We start from the raw sequence: 23,913 nt of genomic DNA, 5'->3' as shown, positions 1-23,913 counted from the left end.
ATGGAAGGAATTCTTCTGCACATCACATGTTGTTGCTGATATTGTCACTTAGACCAGGTGGGCTTCACCCCAAGGTTCTGAAAAAAGTTGCTGAAGAGATTAGAATGTAGAACAGCTCAGCACAGCTTAGGCCCTTCAGCCCACAGTGTTGTGCATAGCCAAATAAACTAGTAATCGTGACTAACTAAGCTAATCCTTTCTGCCTACACAACGTCCATGTCCTTCCATTTTCCTCCCATTCGTTTGCCTTTTTGAATGTGTCCTTTAAAAGTTTCTGATGTATCTGCCTCTATCACCAACCCAGGTGTCACATTCCAGGCAACCACCACTGTTTACTTTTTAAAAAATCTTGTCTTTCACATCCCCTTTAAAATTACCACCTTTCACCTTAAATGCATATCTTTTGATATTAGACCGTTCAGCCTTTGGAAAAAGATACTGTCTGTCTACTCTATGCCTCTCATAATCTTATAAAGCTTTATCAGATCTCCACTCAGCATCTGCCACTCTATGGAAAACAACCCAACTTTGTCCAACCTCTTGTTACAGTACACTTCCTCTAATCTTGGCAGCATCCTTATAAATCTCATCTGCAGTCTCTCCAAAGCCATAATATCCTTCCTATAATGGGTGACCAGAACTGTATGCAATACTCCAGAAGCACCCTATCTAATCTAGAGTTCTATAAAGCTGCAACATAACTTACTGACTTCTGAACTCAGTGCCTGGACTAATAAATGCAAGCATGCCATATGCCGCCTTAACCACCCTATCATGCTATGTAGCTAGTTTCATGGAGCTATAAACTTAGACCCCAATATCCCTCTGCTTATCAACATTATAAAGAGTCCTTAATAGTTTACTGTCTCTTCACATTTGACCTATCGAGAGGCAACATTTCACGTTTGGCCAAGCTAAACTCATCTGCCATTTCCCTCCCGATATCTGCAACTGACTGATCCACATCCTGCTGTATTCTTTGTCACTCACTTATGCTATCCACAACATCACCAATCTTTGTATCAAGTGAAAACTTACAAAGCCACCCATCTACATTTTCATCCAGTTCACTTATATACTTAATAAACGGCAGGATCCCAGTGCAAATCCCTGCATAACACCACTAATCATAGCCCCCAGCTAGAATTAAAGTCCTTTCAACCACGACCCTCTGTCTTCCATGGGCAAACCAGTTCTGAATCCATAAGGGCGATTCTCCATGGATCCCATGCACCTTAATCTTCGGCATGAGCCTCCCATGAGGGATCATGTCTAAAATCATGTAAACAACATCCGGAGCTCTTCATCAATCACCCTTGTCACTTTATCAAAAAACACAATCAAATTAGTAAGACCTGTTGACTGACAGATGACCAACATAGCTCTCCCTAATTAGAGTCAGAGAAATACAACACAGAAACAGGCCCTACGGCCTATCTGTCTATGCTAAAACCATTTAAACTGCCTGCTCCCATCGACCTGCACCAGCACCATAGCCCTACTATCCATGTACCTATCCCAATGTCTCTTAAGTGTTGAAATTAAGCTTGCATGAACCACTTGTGCTGGCAGCTCATTCTACACACTCACAACCCTCTGAGTGAAGTTCTTCTCTCCCCCCCCCCCAAATGTTCCCCATAACTTCTCACCTTTCACCTTTAACCCATCACCTCTGGTTGTAGTCCCTTCCGACCTCAGTGGAAAACCCCTGTTTCCATTTACCCTATCTAAACCTCTCATAATTTTGTATACCTCTATCAAATGTCCTCTCAATCTTCTACATTTAAGGAATAAGATCCTAACCTAATCAATCTTTCCTTATAACCCTGACCCGGCAACATCTTGTAAATTTTCTCTGTACTCATTCAATCTTATTTGCATCTTTCCTGTAGGTAGGTGACCAAAACTGTAATACTCCAAACCACGCCTCACCAATATATCATACAACTTCAACATAACATCCCATCTTCTGCACTCAGAACATTGATTTATGAAAGCCAATGTGCCAAAAGCTTTCTTTTAGGACCCTATCTTCCTGTGCCACCACTTTCAATGAATTATGTACCTGTATTCCTAGATTCCTTTACCCTACCAATTGCTGTGTAAGACCTACTCTGGTTGGTCACACCAAAGTACAAAAGCTTGCACTTGTCTGCATTAAATTCTATCTGCCAATTTTTAGCTTATTTTTCCAGCAGATGCAGATCTCTCTGCAAGCCACAATAGCTTTCATCACTGCCCACTGCACCCCCAGTATTGGTAACAGCCATAAATTTGCTGATCCAGTTGACCACATTATCATCCAGATCATTGATAATAGATAAAAAAAGAACCCAGCACCAATCCCTGCAGCACACCATTAGTCTGATAGGCCTCCAGTCAGAGAGGCAACTCTATTACCATTCTTTTGCTTCTCCCACAAAATTTATTTCTAATCTATTTTACTATCTCATCCTGAATGCTAAGCGACTGAACCTTCTTGACCAGTCTCCCCTGCAGGACCTTATCAAATGCTTTGCTAAAGTCCATGTAGACAACTGCCTTGCCTTCATCCACTTTCTTGGTAACTTCCTCAGAAGTATCTAAGATCGGTTAGATGTGACCTACCATGCCCAAGGCCATGCTGACTATGCTTAATCATCCATGTTTATCCAGATACTTGTATATTCATTCTCTTAGAATATCATCCAAAAACTTTGCCACAACTGATGTCAGACTCACCGGCCTATAATTTCCTGGTTTATGTTCAGAGCCTTTTTAAAACAGAATCAACATTGGCTATTCTTCAGTCCTCTAGTACCTTCCCTGGTGCTAAGGATGATTCAGATATCTCTGTTTGGGCCTCAACAGTTTCTGCACTTGCCTCCCATAGGGTCAGAAGGAACACTTTGTAAGGCCCTGGGGATTTACCCATCCTGATTTGCCTCAGGGTAGCAAACGCTTTTTCCTGTTTATTCTCTACAAGGTCCATGAAGTTGATGCTGCTTTGGTTTACTTCTATAGACTGTGTCCTTCTGATAAATACGGATGCAATGAATTCATTTAAGATCTCCCCTATTTGTTTTGGCTCCACACATCGATTATCGTTCTGGTCTTCCAGAGGACCAATTTTGTTCCTTGCTATCCTTTTGCTCTTAACATTATCTGTAAAATCCCTTGGGATTCTCCTTCACTTTGTCTGCTAAAGCAACTTTATGCTGTCCTTTAGCTTTCCTGATTTCTTCAAGTATTCTCTTGCATTTCTTGTACTCCATAAGCACCTTATTTGTTCGTGCTATGCACCTCAATTTTTCCCTTAACTAGGCCTCAATATCTCTTGAAAACTTAGATTCCATCATTTATTATCTTACCTTTTATTCTAATAAAAGCTTGGTACTCTCAAAATTTCGTTTTTGACAGCCTCCCACTTAACAAGTATACCTTAGTCAGAAAACAGCTTGACCCAATCCACACTTGCTAGATCATTTGTGATGTCAAAATTGACTTTCTCCAATTTAGAATTTCAACCTGCAGACCAGACCCACCTTTTTGCATATTTAGTCTGAAACAAATGGTATTGTGGTCACTAGATGAAAGTGTTCCTCTACACAAATTTCTGACATTTGCTCTGCCTCATTCCCTAATAGCAGATCCAGTATTGCACGCTGTCTCATTGGGACTTCTAAGTACTGACGAAGGAAACTTTCTGGAACATATTTGACAAAATATCTCATTTAGTTCTTTTACAGTATGGGATTCTTGGTCAATGTGTGGAAGGCTGGAATGACCCATTATAATAACCCTATGTTACAACAGCCACCTGTTTACAAATCTGTTCCTCAAACTGCCTAAGACTGTTGGGAGCCCCATTAATGTGATCATACCTTCTGCTATTTCTCCATTCCACCCATAATGCCTCACTAATAGAGTTCTCCAGTCTGGCCTGACTGAGCAGAGTGACATTTTCCATAACAAGTAATGCCAGCCCTCTTCCTTTAATTCCTCCTGCTCTGTTATATCTAAAAAAAAAAGGAATCTTGGAGTGTTGAACTGCCAGTCCTGCCCCTTCTGCAACCAAGTTTCACTAATGGCTACAACATCACAATTCCAGGTGTTGATCCATGCCCTGAGCTCATATGCCTTTCCTATGATTTTTTTTATCGAAATATACACAGCTCAGGACATTAGTCACACCATGCTCAACCTTTTGGCCATGATTTTCCAAATGTTTATAAATACTATCCTTAAGAATTTTCCTTACCTTACCACTGATGGGAGACTCACTGATCTATTTTCCGAGGTTATCCCTGGTTCCCTTCTTGAACAATGAAACAACATTAACTACTCACCAGTCCTCCAGGACCTTGCTTGTAGCTAGGTCCTGGAGGGCTGGTCAAGGCCACAGAGATCTCCTGCCCCTCTCAATAAGCTAGGGTATATCCGATCAGGCATTGGGAATTTATCCACCTTAATCTTCTTTAAAAGACCCAAAGCTACCTCCTCCTTTACTTCGAAATTCCTTGGCATATTAATACTCAAGGCACTGATCTTCGTATTCTCCTCATCTATGATTAATTAAATAATGATGTAAAGTACACATTAAGGATGTCACACACATCCTTGCATCCCTCCTTTGTCTTTGAGGTGTCCCACCCTTTCTCCAGTTAACCAATTGCTCCTGATGCATGTATGCCTTGGGATTCTCTTTAATCCTATTTTCCAAGGACTTTTCATGAATTGTCCTGAATTTTATTAATCCCCTTCTTGTTCTTTTCTAGCTTGTTTGTAATCCTTCAGAGCTCTGTTTGATTCTAGCTTCCTAGACCTTACATTATTTTTCTCAATGATTAAATTTGCTTTGCCATGCATGGGTCTTACTGTGCCATCCTTGTCCTTCCTTCTGTTTTGAATATACTTGTATTGTATTCTGCACCCAGTCTTTATACACCGCTCAAAAACAGTTGTTTCTAATTAACTCTCCCCAATTCCTGCCTAACGCACTTTTAATTTACCCTCCTCCGGTTTAATATTCTACCACAAGGTCTGTTTTTCTATTTATCTACAGCTATCATTTGGAGGTATATTCCCTAACAGCTCACCCACTGAAAGATCAGTCACCTGGTCAGGCTCATTACCCAACACCAGATCCAGTATGTCCCTCCTCTTGTTGGGTGATCTACATATTGATTTAAGAAACCCTCCTGATGCAGCTTGTCCCACCTAAGTGACTTGCAGTAGTCATAGTTTACATAAGTGACGTTGAAGTCCCCCATAACGCTCTTGTTTCTACACCTTATTATGCCTGTATATCCATTTCTCAATGTCCAGATGGCTATTGGGAGGAGGGGTCTGTTGTACAGTCCCATCAGAGAAATTGCGTCCTTCCTGTTTGAGTTCTGCCCATTTAGACTCAGTGAACTAGCATTCTATTATGTCCCTTCTGAATGCAGCTGTAATTTTGTTTCTGATTAGTAGTGCTCCTTCTTACATCATTGTCCCATTCCCACAAAGAACTGTAGTCAGCGTGTAACTCCAGGACAGTGTCTTCAAAAGAACCCTGAAAGGGAAATATAGAGATATTAAAGATGGAAATAGAGCTGTTTCCGAAGATACAAGCAAAGGGATCACCGTTCAGTGCCATTAACCCTCATAAGCTCCACCTTCTCAAGGTTAAATTGATCTCAGTACTTTAAAAAGTCAGCGTAACATAATGGGCCAAAGAGCCTGTCTTGTGCTCTAATGTTCAATGAATCTTCACTGCACACATTACCTCAAGTGCAGTCTCAGCAACATTTTGCACTATTGTAACATGATGTCCCAACTCCTGTATTCAGTGTTCCAACCAATGAAAGCAGTCATGCCAAACACCTCACCACTCTTTGTACCCATGTTACCACTTTCAGGGGGCATTTAACTTGTACCCCAAGGTCTTCTGTTCTAAAACAGGGCCCTACAAAGTGCTTAACTTCACAAAATGCAACGCCATAAATTAATTTAACTCAGACAACTACCATTCCTTGGCCCACTTTGCCAGTTGATCTAGATTCAGTTATTATTTTCCTCAGTGTACATTTCACCTCCAATTTTTGTGTTTAAGTTAAGCTTACTCCCCATTCTTAAACAAATCATTAATATAAATGACAACAGTGGACCCACCACTGTGACACAACATTGGTCACAGGCTTCCAGTCTGATTTATGCCATTAAATTTGTTGTTTTGCAAAAATCTTTGGTGACAGACCAAATCTCCTCAAATTTCCAATGATTTAGAGCTGCTGATATGCCTTTTTCATAATTGTATCAATGTTTTGGGCCTAGGACAGATTCATGGAGATGTTGACACCCAGGAGTTTAAAGCTGCTCTTAGTTTTTACCACTGACTCCTCTATGAGGACTAGTCTGTGTTCTCCTGACTTCCTCTTCCTGAAGTTTGCGATCAATTCCTTCGTCTTGCTGACACTGAGTACAAGATTGTTGTTGCAACACCACTCAACCATCTGATCTATCTCACTCCTTACACGTACTTGTCACTATCTTGAGATTCTACCAACAGCAGTGGTATCATCTGGGAATTTATAGATAGTGTTTGAGCTGTGCTCAACCACCAGTCATGAATGTAGAGAGAGTAGAGCAGTGGGCTAAGCATACACCTAAAAGGTGCACCTGTGTTGAGGGGATATTATGACTAACCTGTACTGACTGCTGTTCCCCAATGAATAAGTCATGGATCTAGTTGCAGAGAGAGATGTAGTGGTTCAAATTGAGAAGCTTGGTAAATAATACTGAAATGATGGTGGTATGGAATGTTGAAGTGTAATCAATAAACAGTTTTCTCTAGGTATTCCAAAGCAGAGTGATGAGCCAGTAAGACTCTGTCTGCTGAAGACCTGTTGCAGTGGTAGGTGAATTGCAGCAGGTGCAGGCAGGAGTTAATAACCAATCTCCTGAAGCACTTGATCACAGTAGATGTGAGTGCCTTTGGTTGATAGTCATTGAAGCATCTTGCCCTGCTTTTCTTGGATACCGTTATAATTCCTGTTTTATTGAAGCAAGTGGGAACCTCAGACCGCAGCAGTGAGAGGTTGAAGATATCCTTTAATACTCCAGTGCCCATCAAGGCCTGACACCTTGCCAGCTTTCATCCTCCTGAAGGATATTGTTGATACTAGTCCTGAGACAGACATCACTTGGTCACTGGATGCTGTAGAGATTCATATTGATGTAGTATTATTCTCCCTTTCCAGGCACGCATGGAGTTTTTATAATTTGATTAAATTGCAGCTGATTATTTTGAAGAAAAGTAAGTGGCATTTGGGATTTATTACTAACAAAGGAAGACTGGATAACTTATACCCAATGTCATTGACCAGTTGCTGTTCATATCTTTACATGTGTTCACAGGCAACGGATGCAAACGTCAACTATGTATAATCTTTGTATGGAAATGCAGCGTCTATCCCAGGAGTTTCAATGGCTGCAACTCTCACAGGATGAGTTCCTTTGCATGAAAGTGTTACTACTGTTTAGCATCAGTGAGTATGGACTCGTTTATTTCAAATCCCAGAAAAACCGTTGTATCCTATTTGCAACTTTTAGTTACGTTAAAGGTATAAAATCACTGTTCAATATTATATTAATGTTGTTTCTAACTGAATTCAGTATTTCCTGTTGCTTTTTTTTCATTTCAATGTGAAAACAGAACAGTTGCGAATAAAAACAAAATGTTGCATATTAAGCTTTCCAGGCAGCATTTGTGGAGAAAGAAAGAAAATTATTTTCAGATCAGTGCCTTTCTTAAGAATTGGAAAAAGGTTGGCAGACAAGAAAGGTAAAAGAAAACAAAATGAAGTTAGGATTAACTCAGAGAAGAAAAGCTGGGTCAAGGCTCCGATCAATATAACTTAACAACCAAGCTTAATGATGTGTCTAAAACCGTGTCCAGCTGCTGTTATGCAGAAATAAGGCAGGAGCAATATTTATTATTTTGAATGGGATTCAGGGGAGGGCAGAGGAACACAAAAGATGGAATCAACAATGTAAACTAATAATGTGAAGATACTGTCTTTTACCATTAGCATCAGCAACGATGACTATTACTTATAAGACTCATGAAAGTATATTCAAAAGGCTGCAACCAAGACTTATCAGGGGCACGACCAGTTTTCAACACCTGCAGTAAAAACTGACTATAGTTATGCTGAGAGCACCACAAATTTTCTGCTAGAATGTTACATTCAATTCACGGTTACAAGGACTTTAATACTTCCTATTCATAGACTGTCTTCTTTAATTTATGTACAATTCTGTGCCATTTTAATCTATGTGGATCAATGTACACTGCACCTATTTGTGTGTGTGGGTGGGTGTGAACATGCACCCATGTGAGTGTGTATGTGAGCTTGTGACCTAGAATATCATTGGCTGCATAGTGGTGCCGGTTGAGTATCAGCCATGCTTAGGTGTATGATAACTGGAAGTTCACAGAATAATTGATAGCTACTTAGGTGAAACTGTCATTATAATGGGGTGGGGAATTAAAAATATTGTCCATTTAGTATTGGGTAGCTATCGATTGTCAGAATATATGAAACTGGCCGTTGAAATTTTTGTTAATATGTCGTGATGCCTCATTGTTAAAAGAAGTCTTTAACCAAGACATATTTTTGATTTTCTTCATAATTTTAAAGTTATCGTTGCCACTGCCTTTTGATTGTATTTTATATAATATATACTCAGTAGGATATACTTGCAGGATAGGTATATTTGGTAGTGCGGAGGAGCAGAGGGATCTGGGGGTACATGTCCACAGATCCCTGAAAGTTGCCTCACAGGTAGATAGGATAGTTAAGAAAGCTTATGGGTGTTAGCTTTCATAAGTCAAGGGATAGAGTTTTAAGAGACGCAATGTAATGGTGCAGCTCTATAAAACTCTGGTTAGGCCACACTTGGAGTACTGTGTCCAGTTCTGGTCGCCTCACTATAGGAAGGATGTGGAAGCATTGCAAAGGGTACAGAGGAGATTTACCAGGATGCTGCCTGGTTTAGAGAGTATGGATTATGATCAGAGATTAAGGGAGCTAGGGCTTTACTCTTTGGAGAGAAGGAGGATGAGAGGAGACATGAGAGAGGTGTACAAGATATTAAGTGGAATAGATAGAGTGGATAGCCAGCGCCTCTTCCCCAGGGCATCACTGCTCAGTACAAGAGGACATGGCTTTAAGGTAAGGGGAAAGAAGTTCAAGGGGATATTAGAGGAAGGTTTTTCACTCAAGAGAGTGGTTGGTGCATGGAATGCACTGCCTGAGTCAGTGGTGGAGGCAGATACACTAGTGAAGTTTAAGAGACTACTAGACACGTATATGGAGGAATTTAAGGTAGGAGGTTATATGGGAGGCAGGGTTTGAGGGTCGGCACAACATTGTGGGCCGAAGTGCTGTTACTATTCTATGTTCAATGTTCTAAAAGCTGAATTTTATATAACTTGTTTTTAGAATAGGAAATCTAGTGTCATGCCTGATACAAGTTTGTAACATAATCTTCACTACATATTTGGCAGTTCCAGTTGAAGGTCTGAAAAACCAGAATTACTTTGATGAGCTGCGTATGAACTACATACAGGAACTGGATAGAGTAATCTCCTTTCAGGGGAAAGATATGCACAACCCACAGCGTTTTTATCAACTAACCAAGCTTCTAGATTCTCTGCAAATGGTAAGTCGTGATTCTATTTTAAAGTACTTAATACTGTATTACCATTCATCAATGGAACTAGGTTACAGAACTCACTAAGCAACTCGTAATTAATCGAAGCTTGCACTTTATTGTCTTTGTACAAACAACATAACTAGGTTGACCCCGGACCAACAGCTTAGAACATAAATTCTACTGTGCCCTCAGTACCAATACTCACTCAGACCACTTTTCCAATTTATGACACCAAAGTAGGGGATTTCTGTTGGCTAGATGGTTCTTCCTTGCAATGGTGGGTCTCTTGAGAGAATTATCGCTGATACCAGACTTGAAGTGTCCACCCTTATACTCGTTCCTTACCAATTTGAATATTGCATTTCAGTGTTATTGGCTGTAGATCATCCAATTAACCTTTAACTTTTATTGGCTCTGCTCCAGGCCAGCATCCATTTATTGTCCTCTTTCCAGCTTGTGGCAGTCTATAATTTATGGCTCTTTGTTCTGTTCAGTAACCAGCTCAAATCACTCCAGGCAGGCACAAACACTAACATTCACAAACCTGCATGCTATGTTATATCAAAGAACATCTCACAAATAACTTCTTATTTGGAAATTATCTCCAGCCCAGCAGATTACCTGAAACATCATTGTGTCTACAACTCAGAAAGCAAAGCAACTACAATCTCACAAAATGGAGAATGTAAAACAGTTCCACAAAATGTTCGCCCTCCATCTCCAAACACATGGCAGGAACAAAGACAATTGATCTGTCTGCTTTCACTGTCCTTGACCCATTCGAGTTCAATGTTTTAAATCTGCCAAGACCAACATCTCCCCTTTTTGATCCACAGAAAATCTTGTGGACCACACTGCTGTCTATAAGTCTGAATATAGCACAGAACACCAGCATTAATGACTGCATCAAATGAGACATAAAAATTTTAAAATATCAATACAAAAACATGAAGAAACACAATTAAAATATACCCAATTTCATACCATATATTAAGGCATTTAATAGTAATTAAAAATACTTAAACAAAACATCACAGTATGAATTCAAATAAAAATCACCAGAAAGAAATTCAGAATGGCTTGTAGCACCCAAATACCAAACACTAGTCATTAATGTTGCCATGAAAAATAAAACACTGAGGAAAGTACATTGGATAACCATTAGAGCAAAGAGTAAAGCAATAACAACATGAGAAGTAATACACGTTCAAGAATGAACATTAACGTTTGAACCCCACTTCCAAACTTTATGCCAAAAAGGATGGATTCTACAAGACATCATTAACTAAACCCATAAGATCTTTAATAGTCAGGGATAACTCATCCCATTGTTGAATAATAACTTCATTGTTGTAAATAACTCTATCCCACTGTCATAAAGTAAGTGAAAAAACAGTTGATACATATCTAAGCAGTATAATTAATAATATCTCCATCTCCAGTTGAATAGGTGGTATTTCAGAAGGTTTGGGTAACACCTGCACAGTCAAAACTAAGTATCTCAAAACATTAAAACCAGTTTACAGATCCCTTCATGTCAGAGATGCTTGAAGTAATAATGTAATAATTATTATTCACCAAGCATATTTCAAGAAAGTCCTTTTAGTGACAGGTAAAACAGATAGAGAATAACCATAAGAAACAATCCCACAATCTGTTAACCAATTCTTAATTAAATCTTTAGACAAAGCTAATATTTTCCTTTTACAAGACAAGAACCAAATTCGTACCCTTTGTAGATCCCATTTTCATCACACAAAGGACTAGCAACAGTTGGCATTGTAATGGTTGTGGCATCAATTGTCATCATAGAGTAATGTATATATGAAAAATCTTTGAGCTCCAGAGCCACTGGGATTGAGTTAACTGGGGCGCCTGATAATCCATAATCTTGTTTCTGATTTGTGTTCACATCAATAATACCATTGCATTCAAATTAAAGTTCTACTCAGATTATAAGTCCTTTTCTCCCTGAAAAAGGACTCAAAAAGAAACATGACTTCCCGCTATCACTTCCGTCTTTTCCCCATATTACTATTATTCACCCGCAAATGTCAACAGACAATATAAGGGTTAATTTCCATTTTTCTGCTTCATTTAAACCAGGAGATGTCCTATGCTGCTGAATGCTCTGGAAGAGTTCCCAGCAATCATCTCCCATTCCACACTTTGGTATATTCGCAGCTATAGCAGTCAGTTGGGCCACTTCGAAAAGTTCACAATCGGTGCCCCTGGCTGTGGTGTTTCCTGCACTATCTCCATTACAATGGGTGCCATTGGGATAGCAGGCATTGAAGTTTTCACTTCCTCCACTCCTTGCGGAGGAGGGCTACTTCCCCAGTGATCCTCACTATTGTAATATGTCGCCTCATATGCTAAATTACCCCAGTCTATATCACCATCACCATCATTCCTCGCAGCAAGTGCACATAATCACTCCTCTCTGAGCTGAGAGTTGACTTTGCAGCTTTTTGATTTGTTTTAAACACTTGTTTTCAGCTGTCGATTTCTATACAACATTCATAGCAGTCAGTAAATCCTGATACTGACATTTCCATTTCTCTACTTCGGTACTTACCTTTTATATTTCTCTTCCCATTTCTCCTTTTCTCTCACTGAGTCATGTGAATCAAATTCGCCTGACCTATGCCCTCTGAATTTCATTTTCATTTCCTTCCCTCTCCAGCTCTTCCCTACACTTACACAACTCCTCTGTCAGTTTCTGTTTTTCTCTCTCCACTTCAATTAAATCGTCCCTGCATACATGCCATTATAACGACTGTTTTTAATCTCTTGTAATTTATTTGATTTCTCTTCACTAACTCCTTTCCACAATGTATCCCCCAGGGTCCCTGACCCTCCACTCTCAATCTTTCCTATCCATGCCTCATAGGCAATTTTCTTAATAAATATTTAAGAAAATGATCCCTCCAATTATCCAAATAGCCCTGGGTTCTTTTTGTCTTTCCTTTTTCCATTTTAATATCCTAACCTTATGGGTGGTTCAGCTGGAAACTAGGGTTCCAGACCTCTATGTTTTTTTCCCAAGTGCACCCCAGGACGCCAAAATATGTTGACTGTTCATCAACGGAACTAGGTTGGGAAATTCATTACACAACTCGTAATAAATCGAAGCTCGCATTTTATTGTCGCTGTACAAACATCAAAGTAACTATGTTGACCGCAAGCCAACAGCTTAGAACATGAATTCTACTGTATACCAATACTCACTCGAACCGCTTTTCCAACTTATAACACTGATATATGGGAGCTCCACTGGCTAGATGATCAATCTTTTCTTCCTCCAGCCACTGGCATGGGAGTTTTTCCTTGTGGTGGTAGGTCTCTTGAGAGAGCTTTGGCTGATACCAGACTTGAACTGTCCACCTTTATACTTGTACCTTAACAATTCAAATATTGCATTTCAGTGTAATTGGCAGTAGGTTATGTGATTAACCTTTAAAACCTTTTTATTGGCTCTGACCAGCACCCATTCATTGCTGTCTTCCCTGCAATAAAAGTCAGTAATTTATGGCTCTTTGTTCTATCAGTAACTAGCTCAAATCATTCCAGGCAGGCACAAACACTAACATTCACAAACCTGCATGTTATATCAAAGAGCATCTCACAAATAACTTCTTATTTGGAATTGATCTCCAGCCCAGCAGATTACCTGAAACATCATTGTGTCTACAACACAGAAAGCAAAGCTACTCCAATCTCATAAAATGGAGGATGTAAAACAGTTCCACAGAATGCTAGCCTCCATCTCCAAGCACATGGCAGGAACAAAGACAAGTGATCTCTCTGCTTCCACTTTACTTCACTCATTTGAGTTCAACATTTTAAACCCACTATGGCCAAAAATACGATGTATTAGCCTTGTTTGATCTCTTTCGCTGAAAGCTCTAATTGCATCACAAATTTGTTGCGGTAACATTAGCATCTTTTCAATGTGCTTGATGGTACTATCTATTTTGGGTGTTGTATATTGTGTATGAAAACAAATGATAATATTGAATTAAGTGGCATGATCAAAACTACTTATTATCCATGCGTTTCTACAAACTGTGTATACAGTAGCTAAATAACTAAAATTGGCATTGAGACATTCATCAGGCTGATTCCTGATGATTCAGGATTGTCCTATCCGAAGAGGTTAAACTGGTTGAGTCCATGTTCTTTGGAATTTAGTGAAATAAGTGGTGTACTTTTTGATACATACAAGATCTTGAGGAACATAATGTGCTAGATGTTGCCATGTTTTCGCTGGTGGGGGAATCCATGAACAAGGGGACATTGTTACATGTTTGAGGGGTTGTAATTTAAAGTAGACATGTGCTGAACTATCCTTTTTGCTGAGGGTAGTGAATATCTAGAATTCTCAATGCCAGGAAGTTCCGGAGATTATATCATTAGGTGAATACAGGTGCATTTTAAAAGGCTGTGGAATTGAGAGCTATGGGGAAATGGCACAGAAAAGGAAATGAAGGCAGTATTGATCAGCCTTGAGAAGCCAATTCACCTACTGCATCTTGTTTTCATGCCATTGGTGTAAATATTTTAAACAAATGTCAAAATGTAAGGATTTATTCCATAGTCACTACTTTTTCAACACTACATGATATAGAAATGTCCGTCATACAGGTAATGTGTGCAGTAAGAATTTTGACGTCTTATTGGATACAGTGATAGAATTCGTAGAAATTATATTAGCTTCTCATCCGTTAATTCATAAGTATTATAAGGAAGAACATGGCGGGTAATGGAGAAGTTGGCCCACTTTGAAGTACACAGAATAATCAGATGAATATCATTGGATTATTATTAAAATCAGGTTTATTATCACTACATATATATCATGAAATTTGCAGTTTTGCAGTAACAGTATAAAATCATAAGTTGCAATAAGAAATATATAAAGTATAAACAAATTGTGCAAATAAAGAGCAAAGTAGTGAGGTAGTGTTCATGGGTTCATGGACCATTCAGAAATGATGGCAGGCGGTAAGATGTGACTAAATCTTTAAGTGTGCATCTTCAGCTCTTGTACCTCCTCTGGAATGGCATAATGAGGAGGGGGCATATACTGGATGATGAGGTTCCTCAATGAAGTATGCTGCCTTCTTGAGGTTTCATCTTTTGAAGATGTCCTTGATAGTGGGGAGTCTAGTACCATGTACAATAACTGACATATGTCATTAAATTTGTTGCTTGTGACAGCAGTACAGTTGAAAACAAAAAATTACTATAAGTTACAAAAATAAATAAATAATGCAAAATGTGAATAGTGTAGTGTTCATGGACAACTCAGAATTCTGACTTTTCCTATATGTTAAGTGTGGGTCCAATGCTAATAATGCAGAGAGATGATGCCCCAGATGGTGAAGATCTTTAATGATATCAGCTGTCTTCTTGATGGCGCGATGGAACCAGCTGAGTCTACAATCCCTGCAGCCTCTTAAAAAAATCATAGAAAAGTTAAACGTTTTCTCAAGCTAGATGCAAAATCCACATTGAAGTTGCAGTTCTTTCTACTGAAAGGCAATGCTTTGAACAGGGAGACAGTTTTTTGGTAATCCATGTGATTGATCTGGAAGCTCATGAAGTCCAGGATATTAATAACTTCTGTGAAATTCACCTGGAGCAAAATTGGCTCAATATGAAGTGCATGGGTGAATAATCTTCAAGTCTTATTTGTTTCTATACCTTACATCAAGATTAGATAAGTTTTATCACATGTACATTGGAATATACAGTGAAATGCATCATTTGCATCAACGACTAGCATAGTCTAAATATGTGCTCGGGACAGTGTCATCATGCTTCCAGATCAACAGGGCATGCCCACAACTTGTTAACCCTAACCTGTAAGTGTTTGGAATGTGGGAGGAAATTGGAGCATCTAGAGGAAGCCCACACAATCACGGGGAGAACTTACAAATTCCTTACAGGCAGCAGTGGGACTTGAGACCTGATTGCTGGTGCTGTAATAGCGTTATGCTACCATGGTTGCCATTCACCTCCAAGAGTAAACTAAAGTAGATATTTCAATTCATGTAAATGTCTTGCCTCAGTGGAAGAACACAAAACCATTTTCAGTCTAAGACAATGTATGAATGCCTTCCAGTTAAGGAAATAACAGCATAACTATAAGCAATCTAGAGGGTATAAATTAACAATGAACAATAGGATGTTGATTTAAGGAAGTCTGATCATAAGTGGTACAGGTTTCCCCCACAATCCGAAGGTAGAACGTTCCTATGAAACCGTTTGCAAACCGAAATGTCGTAAAGCGAAGAAGCAATTGCCATTAATTTATATGGGAAAAATTTTTGAGTGTTCCCAGACCCAAAAGATAACCTACCAAATCAAAACAAATAACACAAAAAACCTAAAATAACAGTAACATATAGTAAAAGCAGGAATGATATGAGAAATGTACACCCTATAAAAAGTAGAAATATTGTAGCTACAGTGTAGTTTCACTTATCAAACTCGGGAAGACAGCAAGCCCAAATCGATTTGCATGTGCATGTACACGCATGCGCAAACAGCTGCCTGCACAAGGCTTCATAGTCATTGTAGTCTTTCTCGGGGTAAACACACGTATAAAGCAAGTGTCTTTGTAAAAGCAAAAATCCTCTTTGGTTAGCGAAAACAGGTACTAATGTAAGTCTTTTGTAACAGCAAATTGTCATAAAGCAAACGCTCGAAAAACAGGGACCACCTGTAAGTGGGGATGGTCAACTTGCATGGTTTGTTACTAGCTAGGTATTGATAATTTGGTACCGGTTTCTTAAGTTCTGCCAGAATTTCTGTACTGTCATTTAACATTTATTAGTGTATAATTTTTTAAAATTAAAACAATATGGCTCTTACTTAATTCTTTTACCAGTTAATTTTATATTTTACAGACAGTGAAGAAACTTCATCAGTTTACATTCGATCTCTTTGTTCAATCTCAGTCTCTCTGTGTCCAGTTCCCTGAAATGATGGCAGAAATAATATCTGCCCAGGTACCAAAGATCCTCGCTGGTATGGCCAAACCGATTCTTTTTCATGAAAAGTGACATTCATTGCTTATATGTGTTATACTGCCTGTACTACCTAGAGTTTATCTTGTTTTCAACTTCAGTTCAATCAAATGCAGAACGTGTGAATTAAGAAATGGGGAAAAATGCAAAATCTACCCTTGTTTCTTGTTTTCAGTTGACACATTTACAGACTTGGTCAAGTTATACAACCACTGTGGTAGGCAGGTTGTAATCTTACTAACCAGTTGTTATGTTGGACCACACAAATTACTGGATAAAAACATGATTATGTTTAGAAAAAAAAGTTGAATTTACCTCTTCATTGGTCCTTCAGAAGAGTTTCATTTTCTGATTTTTACTTAAAGCTACCTACATTTTGTTCTTGTTATTTTGAAACTACCTAGTGACCTTTTTTCATTTTACATATCAGATATTAGTTTTGCCTGGTGTTAACATAGTGCCTAATATTATACATTTATCAAATTATATTTGTTAAATGCAAAATTTGATGTAAATTGCAATTTTTTAATTTGCACTATAAATTTCCTTTTTCTGAATGTCAGAAAAAAATTATTTTATGGTAGTTTTGGGATGTCCAAAATTCATAAATATTTTTTTAATTTCCAAAGAGGTACATTATATAATAGGCATTTCCATGCAATGATTTACTACGGATCTTACTTTCTGTTTAAAAGCATGCATTTGAAAATCTAAAATCATAGAATTTGTACTTCTAAATCCCAACTTTATCATGTTTCACTATTAAGGAATGCATAAGTTCTGGTTGCACTCTGCTACTTTTGTGAGTAATTGGCAGACTTGTTCTTTTGATGGAATTGAGCTTCTGCCTAGTCAATATAATATGCAGTGATATTCCAAACTTGATACGTACCAAAGCCATTTTTGTTACTTAAATGAGGATCCTGGTATATATTCTTTGACTATGCAGTGCAGCACGATACTACCTGCATGTTTGGATCTTTATAGCTCTTGCTCATATTGCCAAATTTGTTTTATTCTCTACATACTTAACCAGAAATAATATTTAAAGATAGACATTTACCGTAACCCAACACTGATAAGTTCCACCAGGCAATAAAAAGACACACACTACTTAACCACTCTTATTGATCAAAAATGAAAAGCATTTCTTCTTTGGTATGCAGTCTTCCTGGCTGTTATTTGCATTTTGATCAGTAAATATTTTTGCTGTTTTTTTGTACTTGCCCCCTTTTTATTCAGCGTAAAAGCATAACAGATACAAACAGCATAATATAAAAATACATCTGAAAATGTCTTAAGTATACCACATATCTGTACTAGATTTGGTTTGCTGCAAACCATTCAAACTCTCGTTCTCCCACAAAAATGAAGTATGAATATAGACCACATGGTGAAAGCAGCTTGCATCTGAAGAAGAAAGACGTTATGCCAGTAATTTTTTTCTCAAAAATTGAGTTTAAAATAGTCCTTTTTTATTCTAGGCATGAGCATGTTATTAACATTTAGTGTTAACGAAAAGAAAATGATGTAAATTTCCGAACTCCATTAGTGTAAAGTAAAAATATGGAGATAATGCATTTCTCCATTGGAAGTATTTTCAAATTAAATGTCTTGTGTAAAAATGTTTCTGTAGGCTTCACAGTTTAAAAAAAAGAGAACTTTTTCCGTCATATGTGAATGGCACCAATGTAATGCGTACCTTGTTTGGAATTCTTTCTGAAATAAAATTTCTTTGTTCAGTGCAGTCAAAAGACAGGCTAAAGCTAGATGTACAATTCTATAAGCATATTCTTTAACAAAATATTGTATTTTTGAGAGATGGGAAGGATAGAGGAATGCACTTGTTCATATTTTAAGCAAATTAAAAGGACGCTACTTATTGTAAAATGACTTAGTTTTTGCTTTTCTTTGAGTGTACAGGAAAGAGATTATTTACTTGACAGTGCAAGCTTAATTATTGTTGCATTTCAGTTGTAGTATATCCTTAAAGTATTGAGGACTTGGTCATTGAATCCATGACTTTCAGTAACCTAGGTGATCGTAGATACTGGGAGCAAATAAAATCCTAAATCTTTTTGTTTCATTTATCTCACAAAATATAAACTGAACAGTTTTGGTTCTTCTAAAGGAAGTGTGGTAAGCTGAGACCTAAGAGATGGACCAGTGTTTATTTTGCAAATAAATAAATACTTATTGTTTACTCAGTTTATCTTGCCAATTTTTTGGCTCCTAACTCCGAAATGCTTGTAATCCTAGCTATAATTCAAATTAGTTTATAGTGTAAGTCAAAAATAAATGAGTTCCTGCACTGAATTCAAAAATATCCTTATTCATTGGTCTTTTCAGCATGAGAAAGTATTTTTGTAAGATTTTGAAATGCTGACAGTACTGAGATTTCAGAAGTAGAGTGACAATCACTTGGAATGAATGAATTATGTTATGTAAATGTACAAATCTGTGTTACAGTAGTAACATGTTGCTGGTTAAGCAAAAGTAATGCATATAACAGATAATTCTTAATTCACCTCTATGGCAATTAAAATATTTCATCTATCTAGTCATTCCTGTTAAGTAGAAGGCACCCAATGTACAGGAAATAAACTAACATTTGCCATGATGTTCCCTTAAGCAGGTATCCTTATTGAGAAGGTGTATGTTGATACTCATATATTTGTGTTCCAATTTTATAAATTTCTGGATATTTTTCTTTTATGGAAAATTATTCCCAAGTGCTAACTAATATCTGTATATATATTTCCCATGCCTTAGCTACCATAAATGTGTAAATCAATTTGTAAGTGCCTTCCCAAATTTGTTAAAGCTAACAGGGAAAAATATAGTCTAATATGTTAGAATGCTATCAGACACTCTTTAAAAATTAGTTTTAAATTAAGTTTAACTGGCATCACAACATTAGGAATCTCTTTAACAAGGTGAAATTTTAAAGGTATCTTCAGAATTTTTGTTCCCTGTTCTCAGCTTTTGTTTCATATTTCATTTTATGTTAATAGCCCTAAAACCTACAAATTCATAACTCCTGACTATCATTAGATCCGGTTATATAATTGAGAAGTGCTTCTGTTTTGGAGTTACTTTATGAAAGGAGTTTCATTATGAAAACCTCCTTTCCACTAACTTTCAGTGAAACTTAGTTACCCCACAAGTCATGCGATTCACAAATTTGCTATTCACAACCTACCTTGCTGTGTACAATTAGCAAAGAAATTTTTTGACAGATTGATTAAGGGAGACCCCGGCCAACAAAACTTACCATTATGGTATTAACGTATATCACAAAGGTAGTATTCAATATAAAATACTGTAATGAAATTGTATTTTGTAATATTTCAACATGTATTGTTGCCTTGTAATGTAGTTCCAGATTAGGTATTTTTTTACCCAGAAGCAGAAAGCTCAGAATGCTTATGGGTAGTGTGGTGAGTATGAGATGAAATCAGTTTATGATTTGGGTTATGGACTGAGTTAGGGGAATCTAAAAAATCATAACTTAAAAACAAAACATATTTCAAATCCTTTTTTCAAGTTTAGCTTCAAATACTAGGTATTTCCAGTAGTTTCTTTTTTTGTTTTGTATTTCTGAAATCTTCTGATGCTATTTTTTGTTTTGAAATGATAAATAATGCACCTTAAGACGTAAATAGATCTCAAAGAGAAATCTCAACTATGTTTCATGGTCCTTGAATAAAAATTTACCAGACATATAATATTTGACCCCTTGGTTTTTTTTCAGGCAAACCAAAAGTTACTTTCCCAACAGTTTGAGTGTCTGACCAGTACCATTTACTTAATGTAAATGTAGGATCGCCCCAATTTTAGTTTTAAGTTTGTTGATAAATAAGGTCTGTTTCTTTAATGGTCTGAGAATAGAAATATTTTGTAAGAATAAGCACCTTATAACTGACTGTTTTTATTAGTCTTTTTTGATTCCTTTTTGTATTGTTGAGCATTTGGTTAATAAAGGGAATATGCATATTTCTATACTGTTTTGTACAGCAGTGTACTGTATATATGCATTACATAGTTTTTGCAATGCAGTAATGTACTGTGCTTGAAAATGTTAATGTATTTGTTTTATTCTGTTAACGTCTGTATAGTAGTATAGGGTGGTGGAGACTGCCTGGGCACCTGCAGGATAAACTATTGAGATGAAGCAAATGGTACTGCTGTATAAGTAGGGTTGTCACAATAAGATGCATTTGTAATGAATATTAATGTTATCGCTAAAGTTTAGGAAAAGTATTATTGGGATCTCCTGTTAGTATCATGTCTTTATTTTTGACAACCTAAAGTGAATGTGAGATGGCAAAATAAAAGCTTACTAAAGTTGTTTAAAGAAACAATGTTAAGAAATAGATGCTGTTTTCAACAAAAGTACATAAAATGAAAATAGTGTTCTTTTGAATATTCAACAGAAAAATTAAATCCATTTTAATCCTTTTTCTGCGCTCAACAGAGTGGTCATTGATGGCTATCTCATTGTTTAATAGCAGTAGTAGGTAGCTTAGGGGTGGCCTGGGACTAGGCTTGACAAAGAAATCATGACAGATTTTCAATTATGTGAATCATAGAGGTAGCAATAAAGTTGTGATTTAAGTGTGGTCTATTTCTCACTGATCTACAGGTAGAAATGAGAAGTATAAAACAATGCAGTCATTGATATACTTAAGGCAATAGAAAAGTTTGTCACAGTTACTGTTATTTAATGAATTAAAGAAGTCTGGTTGTCTTTTCCTGCCAGATATCAGCTGATGCAGCAACAACATCAAGCATTTTTGATCTGTTTGTATTTTCTAAAGGGACAGACTATCATATGCCTACCAATGCTTCCATAGTTCACTCTACTTGAAAAGGCTAGTACCTTTAGAAACAATGAATAGTGTGTGAATTGCACCATAAAAAAGTACATTTCCTGGACAATGCCCTGTGTGCTGTCTATGAAACAAAGTTTGCATACATATATCATAAGAGAAGGATTGAGAGCCAATGCACCAATTGACCAGCAATTGCCAATTACTAACCTAATTTATAATTAGGAGCACCAGAAGTGAACCAAGCTCTTCCTTTGGGAGGCTGCCAAAAGAGCCAATTCCTGAGAGGATTGGAGAAATTCTAATTATAATTACAATATAATTACATAATATTCCTAACAAACTCTGTCACTGGGAATGAACTAAAGGAAACAAGAGTTGAGAGAACACAGGTGAGATTCTTATTATGTTACCTTTATGTTGACAAGCTGTTTTAAGGCCATTTTGGCTTTCTTTTAATAAAACATCAACTACAATCTGGATGACCTTGATTTGGGAGTAACAGTGAGCAAAGGTTCATTTATTATTAAATCATACACAACTCTTGAAATTTGTCTTGTCCAGATACCCATGAAACAAAGAAAGAACATGAAAGTTGTTCAGAGAGAATCATCGACCCTCCACCAGCGGCACAAAAGCATCATCCCAATTATTGACCACCAACCCCCCCCACTCAAAAAACTAACAGAACATCAATCCCCAAATACCCTTCATTCACATGACAAAACAGAAAAGGAACAGGTGATAAAAAATCACAAAATAAAAACCCATGTCAGAAAAAGTCCCCAGTCCATAAACACAGTAGGCCAATCTAAATGCAGAACCACTATACCGGGGGTCGGCAACCTGCGGCTCCCGAGCCATTTGTGGCTCTTTCACCTCTGTGCTGCGGCTCCCTGTGGCTTTGGGAAATAATTGGTCAGTATTTAATTAAAATGTATTTTATGTTAGTTTGTTAGCTTTTGAAATGTAATTCTAAATTTGAAGATTATGGTGATCTTGTACAATCTAAGTGTGGCGACATCCGAAACGGCTCACAATTAGCCAGCATTCCGGCTAAGGGAGATAGCCTACGGGGGTTTGTGAGTACGCGTCTTTTGCAGCATCTGCGTCCATGGGGGCTGGGTTGAGAGAGGCTTAAAAGCAAGGCTGTTTAGTTCGAATAAAGCTATCTTTGACTGCAGTTTACTGACACCGCTACAACGTGTTTTTATCGCTGGCTGTCCAGACGGAAGGTGCTGAAACGCTTTGTCGCGTGTCTGGAAGAAGTGAAAACTTTCCTGGGCAGCAAAGGGCTCACCTTTCCTGAGCTGGAACAGCCAGAGTGGCTGGAAAAGCTACACTTCATGGTAGACATGACAGCGCACCTGAACACGCTGAACACAGTTCTTCAGGGGAAAGGACGTACAGCCCTGCACATGTTGGAGGATGTTTTGGCATTCGAGCGCAAGTTGACAGTGCTTGCCAGAGATTTACAGAAAGGCACATTGTCTCACTTCCCCAATTTGAGAGAGTTCAAACAAGGTCACGACATGATAAATTCGGAGTATTTACATTCTGCAATCATCGCAATGCAAACATCGTTTGGGAAACGCTTCTGTGAGTTCAGAGAGGAAAAAAACACATTATCCTTCCCGGTCACTCCCTTAAGCATCGATCCTTCCCTACTGAATACGACTGCATTGGCAGGTGTGAGTCAACCTGATCTTGAGATGGAACTGGCCGACATAGCCGACAAAGACATATGGGTGTCCAAGTTTAGACGCTTGACAGCAGACCTTGAAGATGTTGCCCGTTCTTGCTCAGAAACACAAATGGAGTGATATTGAAAACCTTCTAAAACCGGACAAACTTGTGTTCGAAACATGGAATGCTATGCCCGACATTTATGTAAACATTAAAAAGTATGCGCTTTGAGTCCTGTCGATCTTTGGATCCACATATGTAAGTGAGCAGGTGTTCTCCAACATGAACTTTATTAAAAACAAACATCGCGCATGCCTCACAGATGACAGCTTGCGATCCTGTGTAAAGATGAAGGTGACGTCATACAGCCCTGATGTGCAGACGCTGTGCGCTGAGGTCCAGGAGCAGAAATCCCATTAACCAAGTATGATAAATATTTTAATTGCCTATTATTTTATGTGTATTCATATTTTTTCATTGTTCAGTGAAATAGTCCTTTTATTTTTCAGGCTGACAGCTGGCTGATGTTATTTTTGGTTTGCTGCTGGCGGAAAATTTAAGTTCGGCGTTTTTCATAAATACAAGAAGGACTCAAATAGACATTGAGTATTTTACTTAAAAGTAACTTTCAACCCAACGTCTTTTTTTCGGAGTTCAAAATGTTTTTGTTGCAT

General features: G+C 37.8%; 1 protein-coding gene across 4 annotated transcripts in view; it reads left to right on the top strand.

Moving 5' to 3' along the window:
- ar (androgen receptor) overlaps positions 1-23,663 on the top strand; it is a 190,067-nt gene extending 166,404 nt beyond the window's left edge. For 3 of the 4 annotated variants that reach the window (XM_059976808.1, XM_059976807.1, XM_059976810.1), the window contains 3 exons: positions 7,381-7,511; positions 9,536-9,690; positions 16,602-23,663. In XM_059976808.1, coding sequence (XP_059832791.1) covers positions 7,381-7,511; positions 9,536-9,690; positions 16,602-16,757 — 442 coding nt within the window. In that variant the 3' untranslated portion in view covers positions 16,758-23,663. Of the gene's footprint in view, positions 1-7,380; positions 7,512-9,535; positions 9,691-16,601 lie in introns of those variants that run through there. The other variant, XM_059976809.1, reaches the window with a different exon arrangement.
- The last annotated feature ends 250 nt before the right edge of the window (positions 23,664-23,913 follow it).

Source organism: Hypanus sabinus, chromosome 8, assembly GCF_030144855.1.
Source record: "Hypanus sabinus isolate sHypSab1 chromosome 8, sHypSab1.hap1, whole genome shotgun sequence".
NCBI classification, from domain to species: Eukaryota; Metazoa; Chordata; class Chondrichthyes; order Myliobatiformes; family Dasyatidae; genus Hypanus; species Hypanus sabinus.
This window is presented reverse-complemented; position numbering and strand designations above follow the sequence as displayed.